General features: G+C 41.9%; 1 protein-coding gene across 1 annotated transcript in view; it reads right to left on the bottom strand.

Annotated features, from left to right (window-relative positions):
- The window catches only part of LOC311241005 (disintegrin and metalloproteinase domain-containing protein 17-like), an 80,850-nt gene extending 64,315 nt beyond the window's left edge, over positions 1-16,535 (bottom strand). Inside the window, exons 1-4 of the mRNA XM_084329656.1 lie at positions 16,334-16,535; positions 7,885-8,017; positions 6,801-6,934; positions 5,870-5,958 (exon numbers count right to left, since the gene is read on the bottom strand). Coding sequence (XP_084185782.1) covers positions 5,870-5,958; positions 6,801-6,934; positions 7,885-8,017; positions 16,334-16,439 — 462 coding nt within the window. The 5' untranslated portion in view covers positions 16,440-16,535. The remainder of the gene's footprint in view (positions 1-5,869; positions 5,959-6,800; positions 6,935-7,884; positions 8,018-16,333) is intronic.
- Positions 16,536-18,221: the final 1,686 nt, after the last annotated feature.

Below are 18,221 nucleotides of genomic sequence, written 5' to 3'. Positions count from 1 at the left end.
AAAACATACTAGCTTGTAGCCATTTCACCTAAACAAGACCTGACGTGTTGGATTATATAGTTGCAGATAGGGATGCCCCGATCGATCGGCCACCGATCGTTATCGGCCGATAATCAGTGTAAATATGCGATCAGTGATCGGTGATAATGCTTTATTTTCGCTGATCGTCAAAACCGATCGAAAAATATGATCCAATTCTTAGCGGAAATCTCACTCGCTGAGCTCTGTCTCAGACACACGGAGCTGCAAACTGCCGCTCCGTCTCCTCCTCCTCCTGCCCCTCCCTTCCCCGTGTAAACAAGCTCGGGCAATAGTCTGCTCTAACCTAGTGCATGCGACCTCCGTGAGCTAACGTTGGCTACTGTTACTGTTTAAACAGAATGACCCAGTCAACTATTCACTTTTAGTTTAATACATGAGGCATTGTTAACGGTATCTAGCCGGCTAGCTACTGATAGCTCCTGATATCAACAAATGCTTCAGCAAGTCTAGTAGTGCATGATAGCTCACGTTAGCTCACGGTTCAAAACGATACGTCCCATTAAACTAAATAGTTCACAGAGGCGTTGTCTTAACGTTATCTAGCCGGCTAGCAGTAGCTACAGATGATTCGATGCGTATTCGAGCTGAGGGCATGTTGAATGTGATCAATAGGGTCCAGCTGCAGCGCCGGAGAATCCTGGCCGTAGCTGGAGGCTACTCGAGTACACAGACAGTGGAGCTGTTTGCAGATAGCGAGCATTTTGACTTGTTGCGTGGTGCCGATGTCTCGCAGATAATACAACTACAAGTATGATTATATAATATATATATTTTATAAAAAATAAAATTATATAAAATAATTACTTTTTTTTTTTATCAAAACCGATCGATATCGGATCGGTATCTGCCGATATGGCTCAAGACGATCGGTGATCGGTATCGGTGGCAAAAAATGTGATCGGGGCATCCCTAGTTGCAGAGCAATGTCCTTTCTCCCCCACTTGCACTAGTCACCAAGGCAAATATGAACACGTACTTCCCAGCAAGTCTAGTGTACAATGCTCAGAGGCTCCGTTCTTGACCTATTTAACAAGCTAACTGTGACAAGACCTGCAAACTATTTTCAGGATGAGAGAGAGATCATCTCCTCTTCTCTCGTAGATGAGAGCTGAGTCAGCAGTCAGCACTAGGGATGCACCGAATGGGAAATTCTTGGCCGAAACCGATACCGAAAATAAAAAACAGTTGGCCGAAAACCGAAAGCCGAAAGGCCGAAAATGATTCATAGAATAGATTTTTTTTACCAATGTTGTGGAACATTATGATTATGGAAAAATATATGATTATGGCAAAACTTAACTTAAATAATAAATAATCACTATTATGGGTCCATAAAACATTTATTCAGCACTTCTGAATGCATACAGTACATTAATTCCATCTTTTCTCTGGCTGCGCAGCGGACATCTGTGCTCTACTGAGCGCACCTTTCTAGTCCCCAGCTGAATGTGCTCGCTTGACTCGGCACAGTAGACGCGCGACAGACAGAGTCAATGTGAGAAACACAATCCCCCCCCTCTCGCTCTGAATAATATGCATATTAGATCACTCAGTGATTAACCGCGGCATATAGTAAATAAGGATATAAAGCATGTTAAAGACGCATTTATTGGACGCGAGCGCGACATCATCACAACAACACGCGAGGTTGTTAGGTTGTTTCTGTTTCGGTGATATATTTTCGGTGAAAAAACTCTTTCGGCTGAAAGCCGAAGGCAATTTTTTGCCATTTTCGGCCGAAAACTTTCTGTGCCGAAATTCCGGTGCATCCCTAGTCAGCACTGTGGGAGGAGGCAGAGCTGTTGGGCAGTGGTGTGTGTGTGGCACCTAGTATGTGTGTCACTGTCGGAGACCAAAACACCCAGCTGGCTGTGAACACAGAATGGTGGATAGATGACCTTTGCGGCCGACCTCTTGCCATAAAGCCAAGGCTGTTATACACGGCATGTTCATAGTAGTTACCAGTGCTTTGCTCTGAATTAAATAATAGAGAGATGGAGAGAAAGGGGGGGGGGTATAGGTAGGAGTATAATAGAAGTGGATGAGCTGAAGATGAGGGGGGGGATTAGAAGTGTGGTAGGAGGGGGGAGGGAGGAAAGAGGGGAGGAGGAGACAGGGAGCAGTGATGAAGAACAGAAGGTGTAAAAATCACTGGGCTGAAGGAGAGGAAGTTGCAGGGGAGGAGCTGTTCTACCCTTGTCCCTTCAGTCAAACAGCTGCTTAATGTGCCAAGACAGTTTGGTGCCTCAGACCGAGCTAAAGGGCATCGTTTTTTTTTACCTGTAATGTCATATAGCGCTTTTCTAGAACTCAAAAGACTTCCTGTTCAAAGAAGACAGGGGTCAGGATTTGATAGCCTCCGTTATCAAGATGGTAGCAGAGTGAACCGAGTTCTCTGAACAGAATGCTGCTACCATCAGTAGCAGTCTTGTCCTGGTAAATAATATCCCTCCTCTTAGACGGTGGGCCGAAGGTCTCTAGAGGCTTCCGTTAATGAAATGATTGATCTGGTTAAACAGACTATATGTTATTGTAATATGAACTACATAATATACTATAATAACACATTATTAATAACACATTTCCGTTTGTTGGCAACGGTTGTTGGGTCATATCTTTATGAAATTAATGTGTTGATAAGATAAAAACTACCTACGTTTGTGAAAAGGGGCGTTGCTGCGGAACCAATCAAAACGCGTTACAACGTCAGGTGACTTGATTTCTCCCAATGACATTCCTCAAGCTCCGGAAACTAGGAAGTAAATTTGCGACTCGTCTGTTGACAACACTGGATTTAGCTCTGCATCGGTAAGCTGAGCTCTCAATACTCATATACATTACTATTGAAATGCATTTTTACTTAACTCTACAGCATTATTCAAACGTGATAGGAAGTTATGAGTCATCAGCTGTTTATATGCATCCGTTTTGACTTCCGATTACACATTGGAAAATATTGTAGCCAGCTCACAGACTAACGTTACGTTAGCATTTTAACTTTCTCAGATAGCAATCTAACATTACGTTAGTGTAAATCAAACAACTCTAACCCAATACTAATAATAGTAACTTGTTTCCCATTCTTGCTGTGTGTTACACTATGGTATAGCGGTATGTGTTGTTGCCTGTGACGTTGTACTGTATCTATTTATGACATACCAGATTTGTAAATACAGTACTGTTTGTCACAAGACGTTGTCACAACAGTTACATATGTACAAAATATACTGTCTCATAAATATACTCTTCCAATATATAAATATACATATAAATATATTGTTTTAGATGCTGTTGTCACTATGAATTACAAATGGGGGGCCCTGATGTAAACAAGACAAACGTCTTTCTCTGGTCTGCATCCCCTTAACAATAGTTTGATATTGGATGGTCCCTGTGCTGTTGTTTACCGTCTATCTGTATGTCATGTATGTAATATGTTATGATGAATTGAAAATGGGGGACCCTGATGTAAACAAGATGAAAGTCTTTCTCTGGTCTGCATCCCATTAACAATTGTGTGTATTGAGCTGTACTATACTGTACCCATTCTGCAATCTGTTAATATGATGAATAACGTTATCTATTGTAGTAACAATGTTCCAAAATGTATTGATTGTTTTTCTGTTTCCCCAGATGCTCAACCCTGGACCACACGACAGATATATTCTAGGCCTAATTAACCCTAGCCTGAGGGTTCTATAGTAATCAATCATGCAAGCTCAAAGATTGAGCTCTTGAGGTGACTGCTCTATATCAAGAACCATTATCAGAGTGGCAACTGCAGGACCTGTATTTCCCAAAACAATGAATATCATGATTGAATGAGAGGCCATGGTAAACAGCACAGTGAATAAACAATGTGCAGTCCCTTTATATATTGTTCTGGATAGAAGTGGGGCCAGGCTAATCTGCAAGAGCTCAACTTTTGAACAAGGATGGTCTCACATAAGCTGTCCGGGGACGACTCACACAGCTCTCTACTCTCTGGGCCCTGGACTGGACACCCCTCCACTGTACTAGTTACACATTACACACATACAAATGACAATAACACTATGTAACAACCATCAAATGCACTCACAGCACACACATCCACACTCACACACTCACTATTAAACAAACAACTGACTGCAGCACCCACTTTAGAACACCTAAACACACTTTATATTTATTGGCAAAGAATTTGCACTACAACCCATACCTCATTACACCTTACTGTAAATTGTACCTCATCCCATTTCTGCATTGTACTGTATAGTATATTGTATTGTAACTCAGTTACTTTTCTACTCTGCATTGTACATTGTATGTATATATTGAACAATTGTCTACGTACTTGACTTCTATTTTATACTTATCTATTTTTATCTAGCACAATCTCTGGAGCAAAACAGAAAGAAGCATTTTATATAAAAGTATTCTGTAGTTCTGTATGACAACTAATAAAGAAACTTGAACATCAAAAAATCAACATTCTGTTCTCTATGCCAGGCTAGATCTGACCTTGACTCATGTTACAGGATTAATACACACTTTATACACAAATTGCATATAGCATTCTCTTTGGTAGCATTCATTCTGTGTTTATTGTGTCATACTGGGGAATAATATTAATATTATTATGTCCTATTGGGGACATAATTTAAAATTCTGAGCAATTCAATCGTTTTTTTTATGGAGAGGACGTCTGACATTAATTGAAAACTGTATTAACAGATTGCAGAATGGGTACAATACAGTACAGCTCAATACACACAATTGTTAAGGGGATGCAGACCAGAGAAAGACTTTCATCTTGTTTACATCAGGGTCCCCCATTTTCAATTCATCATAACATATATGACATACAGATACAGTAGGCCTACTGCTACATCTATACATTTAATTATGACATACCAGATTTGCAAATACAGTACTGTTTATGATACAAAGAGTCCAGAACAATTGCAGATGGGATGCAGACCAGAGAAAGACGTTTGTCTTGTTTACATCAGGGTCCCTCATTTGTAATTCATAGTGACAACAGCATCTAAAACAATATATTTATATGTATATTTATATATTGGAAGAGTATATTTATGAGACAGTATATTTGCAGTCCAGAGAAAGACTTTCGTGAGAGACCAACAAAGTGAGGTATGTAAAAACTTGGAATCAAATTGTGGTCGTAGATCTAACGTTAATATCACGTTAACAATCTAATGGCTAGAAAGCTCACCTGACGTCGATATGGCTTAATACAGTGCGAAATACAATCTTATAGTAAGAAACAAAACACAAGTTGAACATAGTTTTGAACGTTTTATTACAATAGTATTTAGGTCGGACCGTCGGATCTAACGTTAATATCACGTTAACCATCTAAAGCTCATCTGTGACGTCGTTATGGTTAATACAGTGCGAAATACAATCTTATATAGTAACAAAACAATACACAAATTGAACATAGTTTTGAACGTTTTATTACAATAGTATTTACTGTTGCGATGTATAATACAGCTAGCGTTCCAGTCAGATTCTCCGTTCTTGTTGACAATTTTGGGGTCCGTACTTCCCGTTTCTGTATCCTGATTGGTTTATCAGCTAGAGGTGTCCCAAGATATGCATGAGCAAACATTGAATCTAAATGTAAGATTACGAACACTGATGACCAACAGACGGCTGGCCAACAAACGTATTTTGACTCAACATAATAACTAGATATTACACACAAAGAATTGTGTAGTCTGCCAACATGGATCAATCAAGTTCACTTTAGACTGACTCGGCCTCCCCTCTATCTGGTTGGATTCAGCCGAGTAGTGCTGTTACAATGGTAGCGTCTCACCTCTATGTTGTACTCTGCTTCATCGGTCAGGATCTGGGCAGAGAACTCGTCTCCGTCTATGTGTGCCTGTACGCGAGAGTTCTCCTCTCCTGCAGACAAAAGGACACATCGTAAATCATGGCTTTCCAAAATATATACAAACTTCTGTGCCAAATGTGGTGCTTGTTGCCACATGTGAACGATTCTGCCAAATCCTGCAGTTATGCTTAGCTATTTGAGTGTCCATGGGTCGATTTAGAGCACTGGTGTGTTGTGTTTTTATTACAATTTTTTTCTGTTTTCTCTTTCTTGTACTTTGCATATTAACTGATGATTGACGATAATTGATGATGACTATGTAATACTGTAAATGAGGGTTGCGCCTCAGTGTACATTTTCAAAGTTGTAATGAGTCCTCCCTCCTTTGATTGACAGGCAGTTAGCTTGTTCGATTTTGAGGGAAGTCGTATCGACCAATCAATTTGAAGCACAAGGGCATGTTTACATGACTCCAGTGCACTCCAATGTTGTACGTCATCCGCATGCTCATGCGTCCTCGTGTGCAATGCTGGAAGAACATGTGATAAAATATTTTCAGGGAAAGCCTTTTCTCCTACTGTGCGCTATAGTGCCAGTTTAATCAACTAGGTCAAAAACTCCATTGCATACCATTAAACTATTGCAGGTGGCGCAGAAGCTCCTCTAAACAAAGCGAACCACCCAGCCTATAGCCAGTTTCAACATGACAACAAAAACACATATAAACAAGCATTTTAGAACACTGCATTTGATTTACCATCAGTTGTTAACACCAGTAAACACTGCAACAATGCCAACAGGGAAATCAACTGTCCAAGCTATTCACATAGCAATGCAATTGACTGAATCAGTCTATTCAGTAGTAAAAACACAGATGGTTAATATATGGTTCCATGAAATCTTGTCGACTGACCCACAACATGTCCAGTGAAGTAGTTCTGTAGCTGAATGTCATAGTTCTTCTCCTTCCCTTGCTTGTCGACAAACACTGCCTTGAAGTTCTCGGTGAACAGGTCGGTGTTAGTGGTCAAGTAAAGTTTGAAATCTCTAAAAACAGAGAAACAGGAACAGATCAAATCAAACTGTAGTTTATCATATCTATATAACATATGACCAAGACATGCTTAACAATCACACACATTTACACCTAGGGGCGCCCATTATAACCACAGTTTTTTACTGTTGGCCACTTGGCAGCTTCACTAGAACAATTAGGGGAAGTGACTTGATTAAAGGAACACGCAAACATTATGGGAAATGCGCTTAACGTCTTCTCCAGAGTCAGACAAGAAGATAGATGGAACTGGATACGAAACACTAGCCTAGCTGTTGGCCAAAACACCTTTCCCGGAGTTTTAAGCTAGGCTAGTGGTCTGTATCCGCTTCCATTCATTTGTGCTAAACTAGACTAGTTTGCAGCCATATAGCTTTCTACTGAACGCACAGTATCTATCTTCTTGTCTGACTCTGGAGAAGACAGTAATTGCATTTCCCTTTAATAACCACACACATTGACACCCAGGGGCTGTCCAGTATAACCAGTTTTCTACTGTTTCACTGGAACAATAATAATAATAATAATACATCTATTTTATATAGCGCTTTTCCAGGTGCTCAAAGACGCTTTACAATAGGATTAAGTGACTTGATTAAGGCATTTGCGTGTTGGTCATTGAGGAAGGGGAAATCTTACTCATTCACTTCCCCAACATAGTTGTTCCTGCCGGTCTGGGGAGTCAAACCAGTGACCTTCCAGTCACAAGCCCACTTCTCTTACCTTTAGGCCACCGCTGCCCAACATAAATGCAGATAATTGACAAGAGTACCATTATCTTTCTATTACTAAGCCAAACGACTAAAAAAGTCCCACATCCCTCTTAAAAAGAAACATCTTTGCCCAATGAAATACAAATAAGTACTTCAGAGGTGGGGGTGACACCTGGACAATCACCAGATACATTGGCTTGTACATGAACCAATGGCGGCTGTTGTTGTACCTCTGCAGGGCTCTGAAGCTGACCAGGCGCTCCAGGTGGGAGTGGGTCTGGGTTTCTCTCTTCCTCACAGAATGCAGTTGGAAGTTTGACAATGACAGGACCTCGTAATCGGACAGGATGGAACTCAGATTTGCTGGAGAGGGGGACACGGAGGGATAGAAGGGCAAGAGGAAGACGAGGGAGAGAGCAAGAGATTCCATCATCACGAAGGTCAAGTTGGGTTGTCTGGTGTGTGGTGTCTGAATTAAAGGTGCTGTATGTGGTTTTTGTTCAATCCTGCACCCCCAAAAGTGTTTAGTTTTAGTTTTTGAGGACTGCATACTTCTTTTGAAAACCAAAATACTACACTTCATACTTATAGCACATGCATGAGCCTGTTCTCTTTTGAACGATGACATTCTTTTTTTTTTATCCACTTTTTCTCCCATTTTCTATTTTTCTCCCATCCCAATTTCGTATCATCGAATTCAACCCTCCCCTGTCTCGAATGCTGTTTCTTGCCTCCCACAAGCCGGCTGCAATGTGGACTAAGTCATACATAGCACGAGTCCCCTCCGATACTCGAGGTAACAGCAGTCGCATCTTTTCACCTGCGTGGCGCGATCTTTCAGCGTCAGGGGTCTGCGCTTTGGAGGGGCGCCGCCCCCATCACTTCCTGATTCTACTGCACAGGCGCACCAACCGACCTGTAGGAGTCGCTGTCCACAACGCCCGATCCCCACCCATCAGTTTCCCACCCCCTAATACTGCCAATGTGTATTAGTACGGACGACCAGCTAAACTGAAAGCAATGTGGAGCGCTGGGCTCGAACAGGCGAACCCAGCGTCTCCAGTATTTGTGGTGAGCGCCTTGCCCACTGCACGACGTAGCCGCCCTGAACGATGACATTCTGAAGTGTATGATACAATAAAGATAATTCACTTTTAGTGCTAATGGCCATGTCCAGACAAACTATTTTGATCTTTTTCGTTTTCATTTCCATTTAAAAAAAGGTTTCCGTAAAAACAAAAGTCTACAAAATTCTGAGCAGACACTAGTTTCCAAAGGATAGGAGAGACATACCGCGGTGCAAGGCATTCGATGATGAGGAGGAGGAAGAGCTGCTGATTTTAATCGGCAGGAGAAAGAGCGCGTCAAAGCCGTATATGATATAATAGCCCTGTGGTGCGGTCAGAGGCAGCTCGAAGTACCTGTTGCATTAAATTAATTGATTGATGTTTAACTTGTCTATGTGTCCAGTCCTTTCGACTAGCTCCACCCGTGCATTGTAAACAATGAATGATGCATGTAATTGTATTAACGTTACTGTGTGTTGTAGCTATGTTAATAAATTTTGAATTGCATTAACGTTACTTGGGTATGCTAGTGCTAATGTTGATAGCATTGAATAGCATCAACGCTAGCTGGCTGGCTACAACGAATTCTCACAAGCTGGCATCGCAAAATCTCAACACGAGCCATGGGAATACTATTTACTAAATTATGGAGGCTTTTTAATCGTCAAGGTAAGAGGATTTGTCATGATCAACTGAAGGCGTATGCTATGGAATAGTCTATGTGCTTGGCTACTTAGCTAGCTTATTTGGGTTTTCAGAAAAAGGCCTGCTATGTGATGCTAATCTCTAGCTAGTAAAATAGAAATAGAGTAACATAGGTCTGAACTTGAGTTGTAGAAAAACGTGTTACTCGCGTATTTCTATAGTAGTTGCAATATCAGAAGTAGTATATCCAGAAACGGCTGAAAAAACACCCTGGGTCCATAGCCTGAAGTATTTTGTAGTACATGTCCAAATTTCATATAAATCCGTTCAGAAATGAGTGATTAGAAGCGGTTTTGGTCAAAAGTGAGAGCTCAGAAAACGAAGGTTATCCTATAACCCTAGTTATTGCGAGTGTTCTGCTCTATGGGCCAGTCTATGGGGATTAAAGCACTGTGTTAAGAGGCTCTCCTATTGTGTTGTGTATCCTATAGTGTATTGTATCATGTAACTGTGTCTTCCATGTTTGTATATGTGTATTCGCTCTGGTGGCAAATCATGTTTCCCCTCAGGGATTAAGAAATAAACCATACCATACCATACCATTAACCTCATGACCTATTTATCACTGAAAACGTTCGCTACATGCACCCATCATTTGCCCGGCCACGCCGATTTCCGCTTATGGATATAAGCAAGGGGCGTGACCGTGCTTCGTCCTTCCCGAGTCTTGACCTTCATTCGGAGGACAGTCAGGGGTCCTAAGTGAGTGAGAGCAGAACGCTTGCAAGAACTCATGTAACTAGGGTTCCTTGCTTTGCGTTCTGCTCTATGGGACACAGGACCGGAGCAAGACGCGGAGAGCCCGACAAATGCACTTGCTGAGGTCCCCTTACAACCATCAGAACACCGGGGAGGGTCCGGGCCCCCCCACCCTTCCTAGTGAGGGATGGGGGGGGGACAAGACACCGACCATGCGAAAAAGGGGACAGCACCCAAAAAACACACAAGGTGAGTAGACCGTGGGACAGAAGGACCCGCGACCATCCCACCGAGCGCCCCGCTTGCTACCAGGGAAACGTACGCGAAGCATAAGCTTGTGTTACCGCTCCCACACCTCGTGGGGTTGGGGTTGTAAAACCCTGACGCTGCCTGCAAGGCGTCTCGCACATCGTGTGTGTGTGTGTGTTACTTGAACAATTGTCACTGTGCTCCTAAATTTCTGTGTGCTCCTAAATTCGTATTTAGATTTTATTTATTAACATTTTATTTAGGAGCACATGTGCTCCTTGGGAAAAAGGTTAGCGTAGAGCCCTATATATGGAGACATTAACATTACGTTATCAAACATAGGGACGAAGACTGTAAAAAAAAGTGTCAACAATGTTTTATAATCTTTGTTAATTTTCATTATAAAAATGTTGTGCCCCCGAAATACAATAAAAAGCCCCCGAAAATCAATTAAGGGGGAAAATGTTAATTTCTAACCCTGGATATAACACACCCAACGGTTTATATCCCAACTCTCCGCCCGCCATATTTTACCTTACCACGTAGAGTGAAGACATATACGAGGCGAAAGGGGAGCAGTGCCCCTAGCTATGTGCTGATGTACATTGCTTTGAAAAGCCAACACACCATAGCAAGTCACCAATTGTGAATTCAGGGTCTACGCTTGTTCAGGCACACAGAAAATAACAGTGAAAAGATCACACGTTTGTTCCAACAAAAACTTTTTTATTTCAAATGTAGCATTTTGGGGGGGGGGGGGGGGGGAGATAAAGGGTTAGGTGAAAAACAGGAGAGTGGGGAAGAGGGGTAGAGGGAGGGGAGACACAGTCATGGTCCAATCCCTCGCCCGTCACCTCCAATGCCCGCTCGACGGTGATGGGAGCGCTTGTTTGCGCCACCTCCTCGTCGCACGCACAGTCAGAACTTCACCAAATTGATATAACACATCCAATGAGCGGTTTATATGAATGAATGAATGAATGAATGAATGAATTTTTATTCACACACACACACGATACATTTTACATGCGAGTATCCTCATGTGATAACATGTCGCAAATTGTGTGCATGTGCCAGGTCTCCCAAGAAGCTATTTAAAGCTTTTGGAGGGAGCCTGAACACAGATACAAACAGAATATGAACAAACAAAACAATAACAAAATAAACAAAACAAACAAACAAAAACAAAACAAAAAACTACAACGTGGGTAGGTTTACACACCTACCTACTAACTGACATAACAGAGATACATAATACAGACAATTTTATTCCTAAGTTATAATTTTAATTAGAGATATGATTTTAGCAACCAACCTCAACCAACCTCACGTAAAGTGAAGAGAAACACAAGGTGAAAAGGAGAGTGCCTCCAGCCGTGTGTTGTTTTCCCAAGCGAACCCATACGCGAGCATATGGCCATATGCACGCGTCATCGCACAGAAAAACCACAGCACGAAGCTAGCCACCAACCGCGAGCCCTAGGTCCACGTTTATCTAAAAACTTGGCCACACGAGCACCAGCGGCTCCATTCACAAGCAAGAATTGCCCCGTAACACTCATACTCTACGTTTGAGGCATACACAACACGTTCAGTGAAATGTTTACACGCTGCTTCAATAAAACCCACCCCTCCTAAGAGGGTCTCTTTATCGGAGGAAATGTAGTTGTTTTAGTGGGGGGAGATATGGGGGTTTAGGTTGTAAGAGAGAAAAAACAGAGGAAGAGAGAGATGAAGGAAAAGGGGGGGGGGATACAGCCTGCCAGGCCTAGCCCAGCTCCCCTTACCTGCAGCCGGGCGTGGCGCATTCTCCTAGAGGTGCGCTCCAACTGCCGCTTCTCTCTCCGTGTTTACATCTCGCGTCTCTCGCCATTTGAGGTCGGGCTCTAATTTAACCCTGACTTCGCCAGCGAGGCATTAAAGATGAAACCCCCGCCCCATACAAGCAACACTCTGGAATGTGCTGGTAGGGGGCGCAAGGCCCTCTCCGGCACCAGCATTTTCGTAGAACCGGAGGGACTTGAACCCTGCGGCCGGCATACTCTTCCTCCTACTACCAACCACCCGCCCTGCTCGCTTCACCACCGCTCATAACGGCGGGAGCAAGCAGGCAGAGAGCTTGTAGGACTGAGCCCAAACGTTCGAACCTTCGTTCGTTACGTTGGCATTCGAATTCTAAATCAACATTTGAATTTTTTATATATTTTTCTTCTATTCATTCTGTTTAAACCAATGGGGTTTTTCTTCACAGTTGCAGATAAAGATTAGGCTACACTAATTGTTGTGAAGGATCAGATTAAACCGAATATATATATTTATTTATGGATATATATTGAATAGTATTTGTATATCGTTTGATATCCCTTGTATATTCCTTGTACATATACACGGAATATTCCTTTAGTCTACTAGCCCATAATAGTTCATTCTCTTATTGGACAAGGACCTGGCGCCAGGGACAAGCCCCTTGGAGCCAAGTTCAATGGTACCGACGGAACATGTCCCTACTAGCCCCGGCTCTGCGCAGGAATACGGCTACCGAAAAGAGAGTGGCACTATTTGTTCACTGTGCATATAAATAGGGCGCAAGTAAATGTAGAATTCCTCTTATCCCTTCGTCTTCTACCCAACTAAGTAACAGAACGTGAAGCCTCACCCCACGATACCGCGTGCGGTGTAGTATGGCCTGTTTGGCCTTAGAATAGCATTGAGACCTCGTGCGAATTAATAGCTGAATTGCCAGAGTTTGGCACCGTATTTCTATTAAGTAATAATAGTCTATTATGTATGGTGCATCGTGCGGTTAGAGTTCTAAAGTGAGCAACACCCCCATCGCTTCCTCGTGTTATCTAGAGTCTTAACCAGGTTGGGCAGACCACGCGTGGTGCTTTCATCCGAGTAGTTCTAGGCGAGGACCGAGTGGACCTGTACATTGGATTACCTACCCGACGACTGCTGAGCCCTATGCGGCATGGAATATATATTTGCTTTGTTACTTTGATTTGTGGAGCGGATAATCGCCAACACCGGTGAGTGTTGGATCTACCCCGAAAGGAGTCAAGGTGAGACGGCGCTCAGACCAGACTGAGGTCGCCTCGCTTCTTCTTCACTGTGGAGCTACAGCTACAGCTACAGCCTACAAGAGAGCCAAGGTGTATTCATCTGTGGATCAAGATTCTACTGCACTGTCTTCTGTACGTGAAGTCTCCCTAGACATCGTTGACCAGACGGGATACGGCCGACGGCTCTCCTACCCCCCCTACCGGCTTACGACCGGGAGGACCCCTACAGTATATCCAGCTATAATCATTAAGTGTGCCATCGTTATAATTCCCTAAGAGCCAGGTTGTATACTTGCTTCCTGCGTAACCAGAGATTGGACATTCAGCGTTGATTTGCCTACGAGTACTCATTTGCCTTACAAGAGCATTCAAATCATAAATGTAATGGTGAATATTATATGTACCTTTTGCTATATATTAAATATTTGATTATTACCTTTGTGTGGACCTGGTTTCATGGTGGGAAAGTGTTCATCATATTTAGATATCGTGTACTGTATGGCCAGTAGTTAAAGTACATAAAGCGGTAGTGGTTTAATGATACCATACTTATCAATACAGTCAGGGAATTGTACCCCTCAGTTACACTAATACTATAGTATTAAAAGAAACTGATGAGTTATATTCATTAAAGAAAGTTGATTTAATTGATTTAGTTGGGCTGGGGCTTCTCCCTGGGCTGGGTCTGGAAAGTTGATTTAATAAAAAAAAAGAAAAAACTATTCAAATTTAGGATTTAGTTTGAGGATATTTATAAAAAAAATGTTAAAAAAATCTTTAAAAAACACCTTTTTTGTATTATTAAAAACGAAGGTTCGAACGTCCGTTCGAAAAACCCTGACGAAGTTTGAATCCCAAAAACAGGCTTTGGGGACAGCCTTAAGAGCTTGTGCCGCAATCGTCTGCCATCAGAGAGACCGCGCCCGTTCTGTCGGGGGTCCGTTTGATGGCGACTCCGGAGCTACCTGTCTCACGAGTGAGGGGCGCTCGATGGTCTTCGGGCGGCACTACACTCTAGGGCAGGCCGTTTGCCACCGGGGTCGAAGAAACAGCAACAAGAAAAATATAAGCTAAATTTCCACTGTCTAAGGTGCGCTTATAGCAAAACCTTCCGAATGAAAATATGAGGGAAGGACGAAGCACGGTCATGCCCCTCGCTTATATCCATAAGCGGAAATGGGCGTGGTCGGGCAAATGATGGGTGCATGTAGAGAACGTTTTCAGTGATAAATAGGTCATGAGGTTAATCCCCATAGACTGGCCCATAGAGAAAATAACGCAAAGCAAGGAACGAAATGTAACGATTTTCTCATAGACTTCAAAGCATTCGACAGAGAATTCTCTTCCTGGTTTGGCTCGTGACTTTTCACCTAGATCCCTGATTCGCTAATTCCCACGTGGGGTACCATTGGCTTTAATTCGATCCATATAATTGTATTAAAATTATGCACACCCGAGCCACTAGAGGTCGCCAAAGTGCCGGTGGGCAAATCGTCCTGCGTGGTAAGAGGTTTTAAATAGCTCTACAGTCTGACAGCCATCACTGATACTGTATAGTGTTTGGTCAGTAACATGGGTCTCCCAGTCCCTTAGCTCTGCAGTAAACAGACTTTTTTTCTGGTATCCCATTCCACTTTATCCAATCAGGAGAAAGAACCCTCAATATTATTACTTATTTCAAGAAATCTTGCCAAGCCAGATGTGATTACTGCACTGGCAGATTATTTTACCTGTTTAAACCACATATTATTTGCTTAAAACTAGTTTTTAGTTCTCTTTTTTGTCAGACGGGAGTTCTCCATGGGTCACCTGATTGGAACAAGTGTATTTTGTGTTTACTGCAGAGCAGAGGGACTGGGAGACCCATGTTACTGACCAAACACTCTATATCAGTGATTGCTGTCGGAATGTAGAGCAATTATTTTAACACGTAGACCACTTATTTTAACAAATAAATAACACTTACACCACCTTTAACTGGTGACCATTTGTGTCCACGATCCAGTGTTGGTAGTGATGACAGTGGAGGTGACAGCTGTTCAAATTCTGCATAAACCTAACATTACTACTAGGAAGGGAAACTTCTGTTGACTTTACTGATATTGACAAATAAACATTAAGCCTTCCCTTTTGTTTGTGGATGGTGTCACATTAAACACAATTGTTGTGAAGTAGAAACAATGATGACAAAGCAGCTGTCCAAAGCAAATAAATTAATCCGTTGAAAAGGACCTTCACAAGTATTTTGTGAGTGGTGCTCATTGGATGGATTGGATGATTTGTAGTCAAATAAAGTAGTCGGATAAGCATCAGTGAGAAATTGAGAATGAGATTTTTGTTCAATGGCAGAGGGAACAAATCACTACAGTAGCACATATCTTACTACTGTAACTTTTATTGATTATATTGTCGTCATTGTTTCTACTTCCCAATAATTGTGTTCAATGTGACACCATCCACAAACAAAACGGAAGACACATATCAGTGAAGTTGACAGAAATCTCACTTCCTAGTAACATTAGCTTGCACCTCAATCGACCGACACCAGTCACCACTATCGACACGAGACAATCCTCAAACGTTATATTACAACTACATGCCAGTTTTGACCTAAAGCGACAACTAACTGTCTGCTTAGACTAACGTTAGCACTTTAAAACAGAACAGAAAGTCCCCATGATGTACTGTTAGCCAAGAAGCTATAATCTAGTAATGTTCCTTCGGCATCTATGTGAATTAACGTGACCAAATATTGAACAATTTCATGTGAATACTTGTGAAATAATACCCACGTAGGAAAACACGTTACCATTGAATTAATCCAAAAGTTAACTAATGTTACGCATGTCAGTTAGTCTGATGACGGTTAACTAGCTAGTCTAGCCGTTAGTACTCACCCAACTCTGGATCTTCTTCTCCGCGACTCTCCTCAGTAATTCTTGATTTGACGGCACAGTTGACCCAATAAGGAGCCAGAAAGACAATAAACAATATGGACATCATTGTAAAAGTGTTGGGCTAATGATAGCTACTCTAGGTTAGTAATATCATTGTCATAAACTCTTAATGATGTCAAGCAGCAAGCTACTGCCTACTGTAGCTGGGCTACCCGGAAGTACAGGAAAAACAAAAACATCCGTCAGAGCGGCAGGCGCGCTCATAGATATATATAGAACACTAGATAGCTTACCTGTGCTGCCGGCCAGCGTATGTAGTGACACCATCGTAGGGCGGCCATCTTGCCAGAGGAAGCTCAGCTATATGGTGCATGTACTATTTAAATAACCATAGATTGCTCAATTCTATACCGATTTTCAAACTGGTTGGTTTGCTATAAACATCAAAGATGTAGTTATGATACTGCATACTTATAAAATTGTTTTTTTTTTTACGATTTTTTTTTTTACAAACCACTTGCCCATTTCCGCGTCGAACAGCCTGCAAACTCGTAGCCTATGTTTGCGAAGACGCTCTCTGATTGGCTAGCCGCGTACAGCGAAGACCCTCTCTGATTGGTTTAGCGCCGAAGGGTCTCTTCCGCATATTCTCTGCTTCAAAGTGGTTATGCTTTGGCGTCTGCAGAACTAGAGCTACTATTTGTATAGACGCGGTTATATATACTAGGGTTAAGGTTAGGGAACAACATATCAATTGTTGTTGAATATGCGGAAGAGACCCTTCGGCGCTAAACCAATCAGAGAGGGTCTTCGCTGTACGCGACTAGGCAATCAGAGAGCGTCTTCGCAAACATAGGCTACGGGGAAAAATCATGCAGGTGGATGCACCCAGATAATGTACTGTGCTGAGTTTTGTGATAATAAATCAGTGACGTTCGGTGAGTCATCATTAGTAGACATTACAATATAATACCCAGCAGTGGGGTTTGCTCTTCACCTGCCTGTGTACTAGAACACGTTACAACAGGGATGTTGAGATTGCAAACCCGCTACCTTCTGAGCCACTGCCACAACGGCTCATGTTGGATTAGAATGGAATCAACCTCTAATTAGCTACTCTTCATAAATTTGAGCAATTAGTATAAATTAAGAAATAACAGGTGGGACTGCAGTGTCATAGTATTGAACAATTATATCCAGTATTCCAACCAAATAGGGTGCAGCTAAAGTAGGTAGCCTACTCATTTACTCGATATATTGGCCCTATCTTTTTAATTTCAATACAAAACTCTACAATGAGTATAGCCCTGTCACCTTTGACAGGTTGGAGGACACTGTTGTACCTGCACATGCATCTTATTAGTTATTTGAATCTAAGCAATTAGACATTTATTCTTTTGCAAGTCAAGTCATTTTAGTAATTGGTTAAGACTAGGGATAAGACGTCACCTCACACATGAGATGCATTCATTTCAACCCTTTCTTCCAAAGACCAATGGGATATATGAAGAGTTCATTAGCACATACATTTTTTATTGTGCATTCCAGATTATATCAAACTGCAGTTGGATTGTTTTGACCAAGTAAAAATGACAATACAGGTAACTTACAAAATCTAATTAATTGTTTTCATATCATAGGTCGCCTTTTGTGTATGGCAAAAGCAGATAACTACACGAAGATGAAACAAATGAGCAAATGAACCAGATCCTAAAGAAATCCATCTTTAAAGATGACTGAGCCAAAGTTACATTACACATGGAATGGATTTTGTGCCACATTTTCACTATGTTACCATAATCATTTTCAGCTTTTCTCTTCTTGGCTATGCCTTAAAAAGGACATTAACTCAGGTCAGGCTAAGATTTCATATATAAAATAAAAAAAA

This window comes from Notolepis coatsorum, assembly GCF_963971535.1.
Source record: "Notolepis coatsorum genome assembly, chromosome: 14".
Taxonomy (NCBI): Eukaryota; Metazoa; Chordata; class Actinopteri; order Aulopiformes; family Paralepididae; genus Notolepis; species Notolepis coatsorum.
Note: the sequence above shows the minus strand (reverse complement) of the source record. Positions and strands in the feature narration are given on the sequence as shown.